The following is a 14192-nucleotide window of genomic DNA, read 5'->3' as shown; positions in this document are numbered from 1 at the left end:
ATTAAAATAAGGTAAATTAGTTTTAATCTTTATATAATTTAATAAATTTTGTGTTGATTTAAACAATAGTAATTTTTGAAGATCAAATTGTTAAGAAATAAAATTAACTAGTTGAGATTAAGAAAACTTATAAAACCATAATGCAATCTTCTTTTAATTAATAGTGTCTAAAGTATTATTACTATTGTACCTCAACCTATCAATTTTTTTATTTTTATTTTTTATATTTATTTATTCTTCTAGAGATTTTTTTAAATTGATTATAGTCCTATGATATTCTTATAAGATTTTTAAAATTATTAAAATTATAGTAATTGCAATTACTACATATGAATCTATCAAAACAACAATTACAACAAGTTAGAGCAACTTGCTAATTCTTTAGTCATAAGAAACTAAAGAAAACTTGAAATTATACATAATGTTAGTTGGATACTATTATGATACTTAAAATAAGTATATAAGACAAGACATTGACCATCAACAATGTTGTCTCTTGATACAAGATGCTAATAATACTTAAAGAATTGTCTAATAAATTTTATGTCTCATGTATGTATAAATACACATACAAATTTTAATATTATTCAAAAATATATATATATATATATATATATATATATATAAAGCTATGATGCCTTAAAAAATATATAGATATAAGAAATTAGAAAAGTAAAGCTATGAGGTAATTATGTTTACAACTAAAAACTCAAAGGTCTATAAAAACAACTTAAATACAAATCTTTTTGTGTGCTGGTTTTTTAACAATTTTTTATTGGTTGCATAATACTTCAAAAAATCAATTCTAGTAAGCATATAAGGTAGGGTAAAAAAGAATTGGTTTCTCCCATTAGATATATTAGTACCCTTATTTAAACTCCCTAAACTACAACCTTTGAAAAGTTTTGCAAGCTCACCCAAGTTGAGTTCCCAATTTTTAGGGGATACTAAAACATCCAAGAAGGGGGTACCAAAATACCCTTGCCAAATAATAATTGTATTACTTATTTATAAAATAAAAATAGAAGAAACTTAAGATATTATATCTTTGAATATAAAATATGAATTAATTATATCTTATAAAGATGAATTAATTTTATTTTTATAACAATGAGTATTTAATTCATATAGTAAGTAATGTAATAGTTATTGTTTAAATTTGTATGTATTATTTTTGTATTAACTTGGATGTATTGAAATATACATATATATATATATATATATATATATATATTTGACATTATGTGGATTTTTTAATCTATTGCTAATGTGTTTTTTGTATTTTGAGCATGTAAAATAATTATGAAAAATATGATTTATCAAATTATGTAAAACTGTGATTTAAATACAGATTTTAAAATCTTTAGAGTTTTTTTATTTATCTAATTAAAAGACTTAAATTTTTCTTTTAAATCTTCTAAAAAAGCCTAGTGCAAGGTGATTCAGTTGCTTAGGAGATGAACTTTCTAATGATGTGATTAAACATTAAAAATGTATTGTTTCAACAAAAACAATGATTTTATAACCAACAAGATAGATGAGTTAAAAAAAGAAATAGAATGAAAATACACTATATTTTATTTTTATCTCAAAAGCTTTAAAAGGCACAAAAAAATCCAAAGTAAAGTACTACTATAAGATCTTATAATCTATTATGAATAAATTTTGGATATAATAGAATATTAATAGTATAATGAATTTGAGGTTGTACAGTGCTATAGATAAGTTAATAAATAGATCCAGAGTGACGTTGTGCAGTGGCCGGCATAGTGCTGCTGAACACCCGAATGCAAGTAAAAGAAATGAAAAGGAAACCGGAGAGAACCTGGATGTCTGAAAGGAAAGAGAATCTAGAAAGGAAGAGCTTCCCTAAAGAATTAAAGAAGGTCAACAAATTTATTTTGGAATAAAGAAAACTTTAAAAAAAGAAAGAGAGCCAACTGGCCAAAAAGTCTAGAATAGAAAATCGAATACGGGAACAGATGTAGTGCGAGGTATTGTTAGGGTTAATACAGATGGCTCAACCCCCTTTTATAGACACTCTTGTTTTAATCACACTCCGGGATTTTCTATACTTTAACTCCTAATAATGTTTTTCTGACTTTATCGACTGTTACCTGAAAATAAGAATAAAATACATATTGAGCATTTCCTCTCCCCCAGGAAGAGTACCATCTTCTCCGACTATTGCTTATTGTTATGCTTGCACCCTCGGTACCCATTTTCCTGCAATCCAGACTCCTCCGTCACACTAGTGAACACAAGTGAACCGAGGGCACAAAAACGATGCTTGCCCACATAAAGCTTGGATTCACTAGCTCCGCATTCGAAGCAGGAGCAGTGGATTCATGCCCCACTAGCAACACACAGTCTGCGTGACAGATCCCCCCCTCCTCTGAATCTTGCAGCTAGGGGTGCTAACCTGGCTACTGCTCACCTCCTAAAACTTTAAGCTTGGCAAGCGCGGATTGCATCAGTGAGCGTGGTGTAATCGTGTGGAGGCGATAGTCACTCATCTACCTCATGTTTGTCTTTCTCAACCGACAAATCCGACTCAGTCATTGGCTTGTTGATTTCTCGCCCACCACCGACTGGTCCAGATTCGCACACCGTGACTGCATGTGGATTAAGTTGCCCTCCGCTTGGAATCCTAAACCTCCAGTCCACTAGCCACATCGACATTGCTCATACCGTGCCCAGACTCGTATCGCCAGATTAGTTGGTCGGCAAAGGTGTTCGTCCTTTTCGATGCGGCTTGTGTGGATTATTGTGAAGGAGGAAGAATATCCAGTCGGACAGAGTCATTACACTGAGGAACTACCTAAACGAATCTGAGCCCATGTCTGCATGGGATTCGATATGGAGTAAGGCAGTCGGCTAGTGCATTGCGGGGCTCTTCTTGAGATCTGATCAGGTACCTCTCGCCGACCGGAATCCCGACTGCTTTTGCGGTTAGTCTACTACAATTAAGATTCGAAAACTTCTTAACATCAAATATGAAGTTAGACCTAGGCCCTAAGTTTAGTATTTAAAAAATTACATTATCATTGACAGGTTTTAATTTCTTTGTAATCATGTTTTAATATGGTTCAATCCATTAGACACAAAATTGATACATTCTTCAGTTTGTGCCATGAGACGAGAGTTTTCTCTTCAGAAGAACACGAACAAATCATTACAAACGATCATAGAACGAGCATAGCGAGAAGAAGCCATCTTAAGAGAATCCATGTATCCTACGCAACCCAATATAAGAATAGTAGATCCTCACTCTGTGGATGCCCCCATTTTGAGGCTTACCGATATGTTACAATAGAATAACATATTAATCCTTGCACCAAAATATTTAATTAAGAATTAGATTCACTATAGACGGGTGCAGTGGTTACTGAGCATCCAAATTTTGTACCTTCCAATCTATTTTTTTAATTTTATTTCCTATTTATTTTCTTCTTCATTATATTCTGTTTCTTTTAACTGGGATACAGCACATCCTCAAGTCAAACTTCACACAGTGTAAACTGACTAGTTCTAAAATTCTCAAGAATTTTCCCTCTACTCCGTCGTCCTGCTCTGATTCTCACGACCTGGATGAAAATTCTGTTGTTTCTCTTGTGACGAAGTTAAGATGATCGAATCCAACCTTCCCAGTTGAAAAAACAGCAGAGGTAATTCCTGATGTTCATAGGTGAATAAGTACATAAATGTTAATAATAATGATAATAAAAATGATGATTAATAGAAGGAGGAGGAGGAGTAGGGGTAGAAGAGGATCATTACAACTTACGACCTCAAAAATCCAGAAATCTTTATTGTGGGGGTAGCATATCCGTTTCCAGGAATCTCTTTCTAGTGCCGGAGAAGTGCTAAATTGCAGACATTTTGCAAAGCTCTAAATCAGAACATGACTTGATCCTAATTTCAGTCATGAACCCGTTGAATATATAAATAAATATTCCTTCACGTGAGAAAGTCCGAGTGCCTTGTCACCCACGTCTGGAGGGCGAAAGGTCTCAAACGTATTTTATCAAATTGCAGAACAGCGCCGTCTCGCAGTTGGTACGTTTGTTAAAGGGAATGGTACGTGGTGTGTGGCGGTGTTCGGAACTGCGGGTGCAGATCCGCTTCTCCGCTACGATGGTCACTTGGACAGTACGGCATCCAGGCTCGATCCTTTCGTTGCTAGTAATCTGTGCTGTGCTGTGTGGACCAGGTGGAGTCAGTGTGGTCAGTGGAGCCGACGATGGCTCCAGGTTCAATGATCACAAAGAGTTGGAGGTCCTGTCGATCGCCTCTAAAGCAGAAGAGAATCACGCAAATTGCTGTAAGTTTAACGTAATGTCTCCAAATTCTGTGCGTCTGGGTTGGTAGAAACGTGTGATTTTATGATCTTTTGTAAGATGGCTGCAGTTGTCGGTACCAAGAGATGTGCACGAAGAGATGAATAAGTCCTACTCATGGGCAACGTCGTCTCATCCGGCCTTCGCAAGATTTGAGTTGGTTCAGATAAGTTGATCATGTTATCAATTATGAAAATGATAAAACAACAAATAAGAACAAGACGAATACGAAGAAGAAGTAGAAGAGGAAGAGGAAGAGGATGACGACGACACTGGGTATCATGTAGTCAAAGTTTCAACTAATATGATTGATGAACTTGCAGACCTTGTGTCGTCCTGCAAGTCGGAATGTAGCCGAGAAAGGTGTCGTCCTCTGACGGAAGAACACACTCTTTGCGCCAAAGTGGATAAAAATGAGTACTGCCCGAAGTCTAATGTCGGTTCAGGCTGTAACCAGATGTGGCTCAATTACGACAGATCCTACGTGACGTACGTTAACTTGAATCTTATCCTAGTATGTGATATAAACTGAGAATATATTGATTGATTCGATTCTCAAGCTGTGAACATCTCCCATCTTTGAATTACATGCTGAATTCGTATCTCTGCTCGGATGAATGTGCAGGCTTCCTCCAAATTCAAACTCTGACGCCCTTCAAACAGAGATGTCCAAAGACATCTGCCTGCAGCGACCGATGGACTCCACATTCAAAACTATCTCCTTCCCAGATCATTACTCGTATACCTACTACGGGTCCACAAGCGGTGCTTGGAGATCTTTCCCAGGAAGAGACGCTACAGACCAGAAGTGCGCCAACTTCGAGTGTCGGCGACGTCCCTGGTACTTGGATGGCATTTCGGTAGCGAAGCAGGTTAAGATTCTCATTGACACCGGAAATTCCATGGGCATCGGCGTAACTGGGGAATACCAACGGCCTCTCCAGACTACCTACTTACATGTTGCAATCGATATAACTTCATCCCTACTTCAGACTCTGTCCCCAGGGGATTGGGTGGAGGTGTGGTCATTCAATACAAGCGGCGCCGTCTCTCTAGGAGCACCAGTGAATGTGGGACCTTACACTGATCCTAATAGCCGTCCTGAGTTGCGGCCCTTGGATAATAGCGTGCGAGCTTTGACGCATTCAGCAGACCCGGCACCATCCGACCTCGCTACCGCAATTACCAAGTCAGTATCCAGTTTTCAATCCACAGCAACTCAAACCTTGAAGGTATTTAACTTGAGGACTTGTGCGTTTTCCAATGTCCATGCAAACTGCACCCGTCAACATCGATCTGCCATCACGCTATACATAGCGCTTGTAATCAAGTTCTCCATCAGCTTCTGGGCAAAATTATGTCACATCCAGATTTTTATGAAAGCCATGGAAATATTCATGTGCTGATGATTAGTCCGTTGTACTTGCAGGTGATAATCGTCTTCACTGATGGCCTATTCTCCGATTTCAACACCACCACGTTTCCAACCGCACTTATCGCACAAAATCGGGTCAAAATCATACTATTCAAGCTCCCCCGGAACTCCGACTCAGATCCGTTCTTGTTAAAAACCACCTTGCAACCAATACTGTGCGGTGTGCAAGGATCATTTGAGCTCTTGGAAGCACCTGCTACTTTAAATCCCCTGTACGCCATCAGAAGTTACTTCTCCTATTTGGCCAAGATTCACGAGGATATTGTTGAGTCGAAAGCCACTTGGAGTAATGTGTACAAAAGCGTATCCCAAGAACTCGACGCCGTTACTGTCACTGCACCAGGTGGAGATTGATCCCGTCGCTCCTCTTGCATCTCCCAGTTTACAATCTTTTGTCGCCACCCCTGATCTCCAGGTGTGAAGTCAACCCAGGTTGCGAAGCTTATGTCCTGATTTTTAGCTGTGGTGTGGTTTTCACAGCGTTTGACAAGCAAGGAAGTTTGATAGGAGTGGCAGGAATTGATGTGTTTCTGAGCGAGATGGAGAGTCGGACGCGATCATTGGTGGTTGCAGATTTGTCGAATAGAAGAAGAGGAACCCAACCAGCTCCTGCAAACGTTACCTTCGTGTGCAGCTACCAGGTGCCCAGTGCTAAGTTCCGCCCTTAGTTCAACATTCACGTTTAATGCCTTCGAACAATGTCCAATTGATTTACCTCGTTGAGGTCACTTGTTGGATGTGCGATCCTGTGATCCTTATGTCTCCCCCTTCCTGGTTGTCGCAGAATCAGTCGTTGGAAGCAGCAGCACCCACCTCCTGCTCGTCTACCCTGCTGCCCGCCGACGGAGTCCTCTGCCAGGCCACAGACACGAGGAACCTGGCCGACCGTGTCTGTTGCGGCCAATGCTCGACCGTACCTCCACCTCCGTATGCATGGTGGAAAATTCTCCTCATCTGCGTCGCCAGTTTACTTGGGATTGTAATTTCGTCTCTCGCCTTGTATTGTTATTGCTGCAGACCTAATAATGAAATCATGTTTTAGTAGCAGCAGTAGTGAGGATTTCTAGCCAATGTCTGTACCATCGCCATATTTTCATCACCATTTGAATGTGATTTTGCCGAAGTATTGGTCAACATCCCTTTTTCTTTTCCTTTATGAAAAAATTCATTCAGAAATCAGAGATGCTGCAATTCTTTCCACCGAAATACACACTATGGAGGACCTCCAACAGAATCAAAAAATTATCTCAACGCGCAACTGAAGACCAAAAACTGTTGTAGTGTAAACGTTTCGCAAAATACTTCATTAAGTCCACTTCCACTGTACAAACTGTTACTTTCTAAATCTCTAGGTTATTGCTGTTCATATTCACAGCGATGCGACTGACCCTCCCTGGCCCGATTGTTCAAGGACCTGTTAAGACTGGACTAAAACTACAAAGGTTATCGGCATTTGTGATTATCTAGTATGAAGTTCCAGCCAGCGGATTGCTAGAACTATAGAAATACATACAAATTGGAGGATTGACCTTCGTCAGTGCCAAAATAGATGACGGAATGGTCCACACGCCATCGCCGCAAATCAGCCCAGCTGCGATGGCCGGCGTAATGATATCCGCCTTGGCCTTGTTCACCTTCTCATACACAAATCGGATAACCGACCCGATGAACATATCAATGGCGAAGTAGCCCCCGATGTAGAATGGAATTGCCATAGCCATGGGGATCGGAACGAATTGGCCGATTCTCCTCGGAAGGAAGTCACGGAGCAAGTTGATCAGCACTGCTGCAACAAACAAACAATAGCAAATCTCTAAGCAATGCGACGGGAGGGCGCTGAAGCCCTCCACGCCGATCAAGGCCATCGACCTGTACACAACAGCGTAGGGCGCCTTGTAGACACCGTCCGGGTCGCCGATCGAGTAGGCCTTGTAGAAGAGCCAAAAGGTGGAGGGCGCCAGGACGCAGCCCATTAGGGTCCCGACCAACTGGCTGACGAACATGGACCTCGGGGAGGAGAGTGTCAAGTAACCAGTCTTGAAATCCTGGATTAGGTCTGCAGCTACAGAGACAATGGACATCATCACCCCACAAAGGGCAAGGCCTACAAGCACACCACCGTCTGTACCGGCCCAGGCGCCGAAGACGAAGAGCGCAAGCTTTCCGTATGATGAAGAAAGGTTCCAGTCTGTAAGCCCAGTGCCGTATGCGTTGCAAAATGCAAGGATCGGGGCTAAACTGTAGCAGATGAGGACGTAGTACCATTTCACGGGGGAGAAGAGGTGGGGCATGGAGATGGTTGACACAATAGCTAAGAAGATGTAGCCGAGGAGCGCCACCCATTGTGGGATTCCTTCCTTCATGAAGATCTCGGTGCGGCGCGCGTGGTCTCGATCCATTGCGTCCAGTTTCGCTGCCACAGATGCAACCCAGGGTTTGAATTGATCTACATGAAAACCAAAAGGGAGGTGTATTATTCAACTTGTGGAAGAGGATTGATTGTGAAGATGGTGTCTACCAGGAGCTGTCACCGGCAGTTGATTGTTGGTTTTGTAATGAACGTATAATTGGCGGGCCGATTTGAAAATGATTTTGAGGAAGTTGTACAAACCGTCACCTAGGATGACGGCAATAGCAATAAAGACCTGTGGTATTTATTGCCTACATTGTGAGTAAAAATGTGCACGCATGAGAAAGCGAGAGAAATTGATGATAATACGCAGTATTGAAAGACTTTCTACATAGTTCTGATAGTGTTCAATTCTTAGACTTGATAAATTCAAGTCATTAATAAAGCTGGATTCTACCGAAATGCTGGGCATGATTAGACTTGCCTTGTAAGAATATAGACCTCTGAAGTCGGTTTCTTTAAGGCCTGTGGGGTACCAATCGCCTTCGTGATTTGAGATCAGAGGCCACATCAAGCCCCATGCAACTACCGCCCCAAGGAGCACAGATACATTCACAATGTGAGGACTTATGATACCCGCTCCTATGTAGGTCATGCTGAAATCGAAGTACATCCTGCACACGTGTATCAAAAGCAAACGCAAATGAGAAAAATAATCAATTTGATAAACTCAATGCTCAACCTTGTACTGGTCAAAAAAGAGGTGTTTGACGAAGTGGATGTGATAGGGTAAAGCACGATGTGTTTTTAAAATTTGTATGCAAACAATAAGTAGAGGATTAACAGAAGCAAAAATGAGTACTTGTTATGGTAAGCCTTAAAGCCCAGGGTTGGGAAGTTGTCGAATCCACAGCTGTTACCGATGCCGCTAAAAAACCACTTGAAGAAACCCCAGAGGAAGCTCACGGTGAAACACTTGCCTAAACATCTCACTTGCTTCCTGCATGCGCCCGGTAAACATGTCATTAGCGAGTTCATCTAGTGCTAGTTCTCTCACATTGTCTTCAACATTGAAACTGAAGTAAATGTCCATTCATAGAATTGTTATAATTGACTTCAATCACATTGGGAGACGCTCTGATGTTCAATATCCATGAACATCTCAAAGTGAAAATCCGAAATTCAAGTTTAACACACAACTCTGTGTAGAAAGACAATGAGTTGGGGAAGCGTACTTGGCGACCTCTACCCCTCCTGGGGTGTGGAAGCTGTTGATTAAAATACCCGTTGCCGTACCACTTGGGTAGGTTAGTCGGTAATCAATGATCATAACCTGCACAGGAACATGGACAACCAACAGTCAACTTATTAATATCATCACAGTAAGGCAGTAATGATGTAAAAGATTTTCCCAAAAAATTGGGACAAGCAATCTCACCAAAAATTCTCCAGCAATTTTATTCGGAATGTTAAAGAGTAAGCCGTATTAAGGACAAGGAAAAGATGAGTCAAGTGTTCATTATTGAAACACGGCTGTGAGAATACCTTTCGAAGTATTACGATGGAAAAGATTCCAACGAAACTGACGACAACAATAAACGCAAACATCCAACCAAGTCCCGGATTCTTCACACCCTCGTTGCCGGGAATGTCCCCTGGTGCTGCAGTGTTCACCTGATCGTGCGTCTTCTGACTCATACCCAGAATGTACGAACCGAACCCGCCTGCAACCTCGCCGCATGATACAACGTCAATTCATTTACTCCATCCAGCTACATATTCAACCTCAAATGATTGAGCCAAGAGGAATTTAAAGTTGAAAGATGTGGGAGAGATCATACCGCTGAAAGCCAGACCATAGCACGCAACGACGCACGTCTGGATAACAGTGTTCTCCTGGCGTGTAAAAGGCGTGGTGAAGAATCCCAACTTCGACGACACTAAGGCCCATAACCTGATGAAGAAAAACCCTAGCAGTCCCGCCGAGATGTTGAGCGATGGTATGACTCCCACCGTTAAGTTAAGCTTGTGTGTGATGATGCAGAAGAGTGTGCCCAACACGAATGACACAAATAATCCTCTCGGTGTGAGCTGATCTTGCCATCGTGGGATGTCGACCAACATGAAGGCATCCTCCAAGCCCACATGATCATCGTTTACGTTGTAAACGCCGTGGCTCTTTGGGACCGCCATGTCTGAAACTTTGAAATCATTGCCTGGCATTTCGTTCCCTCCAATGGTGGTGTCCATGGCGTCACTGCCATTCTGAGCTCCATGGTATGAGCGGCGAACCGGCCCCGCTTCTTTTCCATTGTCCCGTCCCATGGTAGCATTCGAAGTTGAGAACCGACTATAACTTTCTGCTCCGGCAAGAACTGTAGCTTAGCCAAAACACTGAGGAAGTTCCCTTAATTAAATTACTCCATAGCTATCAGTGCCTGCATCAAAGCATACAAACTCAAGATGTGATTCTCGCATCTTTAGCTACACTCTGCATCTGAAGCTAGGCATCACTGCAAAAGAGTGTGTACCTCTTGAACACAGCGGCAACAGTGAAAACACACAACCGGCCGGTTAAACTACAACTAAATTTTAGAAACCAGCTTCGTTCTCTACAACTATCTCCACAAATACTCTCCATGGACAAGATAGCACGCGGTGCTCCAAGCTAGACGAGATTCTTGACGACTTCTAAAAGACTAAAAGACTCTAGAGCCTTGGTTAGATTACACGGACTCGGCTACACTCGTCGGGCTATGAATCTGCTCGTGCAGCGTGATGCGCGCTGTAAAGTTCTCACTTGTGAAAGAGAAGCCCCATTGAAGTTCAAGGCGATTTGAATAAATAATCCAAAAAAATGGGACCCACAAGCTGAGCACGCGAAGCAAGCGAACAGTGTTTTATAGGTTCCTGTGTCCTCTCCCACTCAGCTCCAATACCCTAAATATAGTTATATGTTAGAGCCCCAGAAACGTGGGAGCATAGACGTCATTCGCACAACAGCACAATGTCATTTAGATCGAAGTACAAGGACAAAAACTACGTTGGTGCACGCTGTCAAAAGCTGAGAAACCAGTAATAGAATGAAGTTGGACCGAAACACAGACGATGGTTCTCACTGCTAAGAGACGAACAGTAACGAGTTCTTTTTTTGTGACTAGAAATCCCCTCGCGAAAGCCACGAGAAGCACAAGCTTGACATCGCCATGTGCATAGATTCTATCATCATCCGTAAGGTGAGGTTACTAAAATACTCATCGACCACAAATTCTGAAACGAATTTTACTTCGAATCCTGATGAACCAAAATTTTCATTTGCTTCAAAGGCGAGATCTTAAATTAGAGGCGAGCAGGTTGACAACTTGATGATTCACAACTCCGGGTTGATTGTTGGGGCGGCCAAACGGTATGACGCCCTACGCATGCTGCTCTGTTGATCAATCGAACTGTCAGCATCTGCAATTCTTTAGCTTTGAATGGTAGAGACGTTGTAGTGGTGTCTCTTTCCTACAGACCTTGTTTGTTACCCATAGACTACCTCAGAACAGCCCATTACACGACATGTAAAGACAGAGCCAGAAATTCACAGACGGGAAAATCGACGGCTGAATCGCGAAACATGTCCACCGACACAGACTAATAACTTTACCATGCGATCACAAACCCTGCAAAACTTGCATCCTCGCCACCCTCCGTCACCATCTCACTGTAACTTATATGCAGCCAGAATCGAGGGAAAGGACAGGGGAAGGATGCACCCAAAAGCAAAGATTCTATGTAAACATGAATCACACTTTCCGTAAAGAGCAAATGGATCTGGACTGAGCCAGAACCGCGTTCTCACCCGAATACATAAACAGTTACCGCTTCTGCATCTCACCTAGATTCCAACGAGAAATGTGCCCGAATTACCAAGTCTTCTCGCTCTTCAAGGCTGTGTTGTTGGTCCAACTTCTATTTGCGGCTCGGCTCGGCAGCAAACGGCAGCTTGGCTTTTCACGCGGATAACAACCGCAGATGCTTAGGAAAGAATCCTCCTCACCTAGAAACGCTAGAAAAGCTGCATGCACCCATAGCAAGCTCCACTTAGGGACTAACGCTACTGGAGACCGGAACTCGAGAGCATCAAATGATTTCGTAGCAAAGAATTCACAAGTCAAGGTTGTACTTTCGTGGACCCTGTGATGGCTCTGACCATAGTCATTATCAGTCTCAATTGGACTGCCTGTTTCTTTTCTATATTCTATCCTTATTTCTTCTTCTTCTTCTTCTTTTTTTTTTTTTTTTTTTTTTTTTCATGTGTTCAAATGGGTTCACGTATGAATGCTCCCCAAAGAGATCCAATATCGCGGCGTGGTGGTCTGAAAGCGGTTCTGCAGGAATGTGGGCCCTGATCGTGATCTCGCACAGCTAGGCCACCGCTCCTTAAATATAAAAAAATAAATTATTATTATTCTTCTTATTATTTAAATCCCTTTCAAACACATGCTCACAAAGATGCCACTCGGCAGAGATCTTCACGTTGTGGGCTCTGGAACTTTCTCTCTCTCTTTCTCTCTCTTTCGTGTTTTCAGTGCCGCATTCTGTGATGCTTCGAAGCGGACAAAATTTTGCAAGAAGAATGGATAAATGAGAGAAAGAATGAATAATCCCACCATCTTGTTGTTGCTTTTTGCGTTGTTCCGATCTGCGAGGTGTTCCATTTCTAGCACAAGACAGACCATCATCCTGGCCCTTGGCTTCACGTCTTCTTGCATTCTTCTTGCATTCATCTTCTTCCTCTCCTAAAGTCTATGTCGGTGGGCAGTTTGGTGCATATAGTACTCTTCCTCTGATATTGCGTTTACTTGTACTCAGTTAATGTTTTTTTTTTCCTTTTAATATCCAAATGTGTCATTTTCAAGTCCATAGAATGTCCAAGCCAGTGACTTTGATGGTGTTCGCGAAAGTCAAGACCAATGAATCATGTGTTGAGAAGAAAGATGAATGAATTAGTGAGTGAATGAATGAAGTCAACAACTTCAACGAGCAGAAAGCAAAGCAAAGCAAAAGGTGGCATCATGACTGTACCCAAAAGAAAGTTGGAATTCTTAAGCCTGAATTCATTCACTCTATTGGAGTGTCGTGTGTGGTGCTGTTTGTGTGCAGATGTTGTGCACCACTGGAACTGTATTTTTAATCTCATTCAACAATGAATGTATATGTACATATATATCTATATATATATATATATATCTATATATATATATATATCTATATATATATATATATATATAAGGTGCTGTATGTATATGAATATGTATATATAAATTATTATTTGGTTTTTCAAAAATAATTTTATTCAAGTAAAAGAAAAGATAATGATATAATGGTAATACTTGATGTTAATAGTAGTCTTTGTTTTGGATAGAGCAACTTTGGTATATTTAAAGTTTAAAAAAAAAAAAAAAAAAAAAAAAAAAAAAACAGTTAATTTAGATAATGATTGAAAATCTTATTTTGAACCTAAATGTTTTAAGAATTCTTTTAGTATAAATCTGCATTATATTTTAAAAAACAAATAAGCTCAACCTAATTAATGTACTATTCCAAGGAATTTGAGAGTTGCCTATTACATACAAATATATACTACTTTTTATATCATTTGGAAAATCTGTTAAAACTTTTTATTATGCAAAAAAATTACACTTAAGTTATATGTGCATTCAAACATTTTTATATACTTAAAAATAGATTAATTTCTTTTTGCAAGTAATACTTTATGAGTGCATATGTAAATATATATATATATATATATATATATATATATATATATGTGTGTGTGTGACATATGAATTAGCTTGTATAACTTATTTGTTTTTTACAACATAATAATTTTTTTAAAAATCATATTATTACTTTTTATAATGTGTGTATGTATATATATACGTATATATATACGTATATATATAACTTGATAAGATTTTTTTGATGTGATGATTTTTTAAAAATTAACATTTCATCATTAAAAAAATTAAAAATTAACTTTAAAAAAGATAGATTAGTAAACCATTGCCTAACATATCTT

At 40.1% G+C, this 14192-nt stretch overlaps 2 protein-coding genes across 7 annotated transcripts; one reads left to right on the top strand and one right to left on the bottom strand.

The window, feature by feature from the left end:
* Window positions 1-3985: 3985 nt before the first annotated feature.
* On the top strand, window positions 3986-6909 carry LOC112284823 (uncharacterized). Its single transcript, XM_024525104.3, has 6 exons — window positions 3986-4324; window positions 4664-4829; window positions 4966-5572; window positions 5770-6118; window positions 6256-6416; window positions 6560-6909. Exons 1-6 carry the CDS (start codon window positions 4078-4080, stop codon window positions 6815-6817), a joined length of 1788 nt encoding a protein of 595 aa, XP_024380872.1. The 5' UTR covers window positions 3986-4077; the 3' UTR covers window positions 6818-6909.
* Window positions 6910-7050: 141 nt separating this feature from the next.
* Window positions 7051-12294, bottom strand: LOC112284822 (putative metal-nicotianamine transporter YSL6). 6 transcript variants are annotated; one of them, XM_024525101.3, is made up of 8 exons: window positions 12006-12294; window positions 9967-10563; window positions 9671-9849; window positions 9361-9458; window positions 8988-9125; window positions 8610-8799; window positions 8294-8420; window positions 7051-8188 (listed from the first exon to the last, which is right to left on the bottom strand). In XM_024525101.3, the coding sequence occupies exons 2-8, from the start codon at window positions 10448-10450 to the stop codon at window positions 7239-7241; spliced, it is 2166 nt and encodes a 721-aa protein (XP_024380869.1). In that variant the 5' UTR covers window positions 10451-10563; window positions 12006-12294; the 3' UTR covers window positions 7051-7238. The 6 variants fall into 6 exon arrangements, with proteins under 6 accessions (XP_024380869.1, XP_024380870.1, XP_024380865.1 ...); XM_024525102.3 differs by having other exon boundaries at window positions 11970-12217; XM_024525097.3 differs by lacking the exon at window positions 12006-12294 and adding an exon at window positions 11775-11924.
* Between the last annotated feature and the right edge of the window lie 1898 nt (window positions 12295-14192).

This window comes from Physcomitrium patens, chromosome 7, assembly GCF_059467195.1.
Source record: "Physcomitrium patens ecotype Gransden chromosome 7, ASM5946719v1, whole genome shotgun sequence".
Lineage (NCBI taxonomy): Eukaryota > Viridiplantae > Streptophyta > Bryopsida > Funariales > Funariaceae > Physcomitrium > Physcomitrium patens.
The sequence above is the reverse complement of the archived record's forward strand: the minus strand, read 5'-3'. Positions and strand labels throughout refer to the sequence as shown.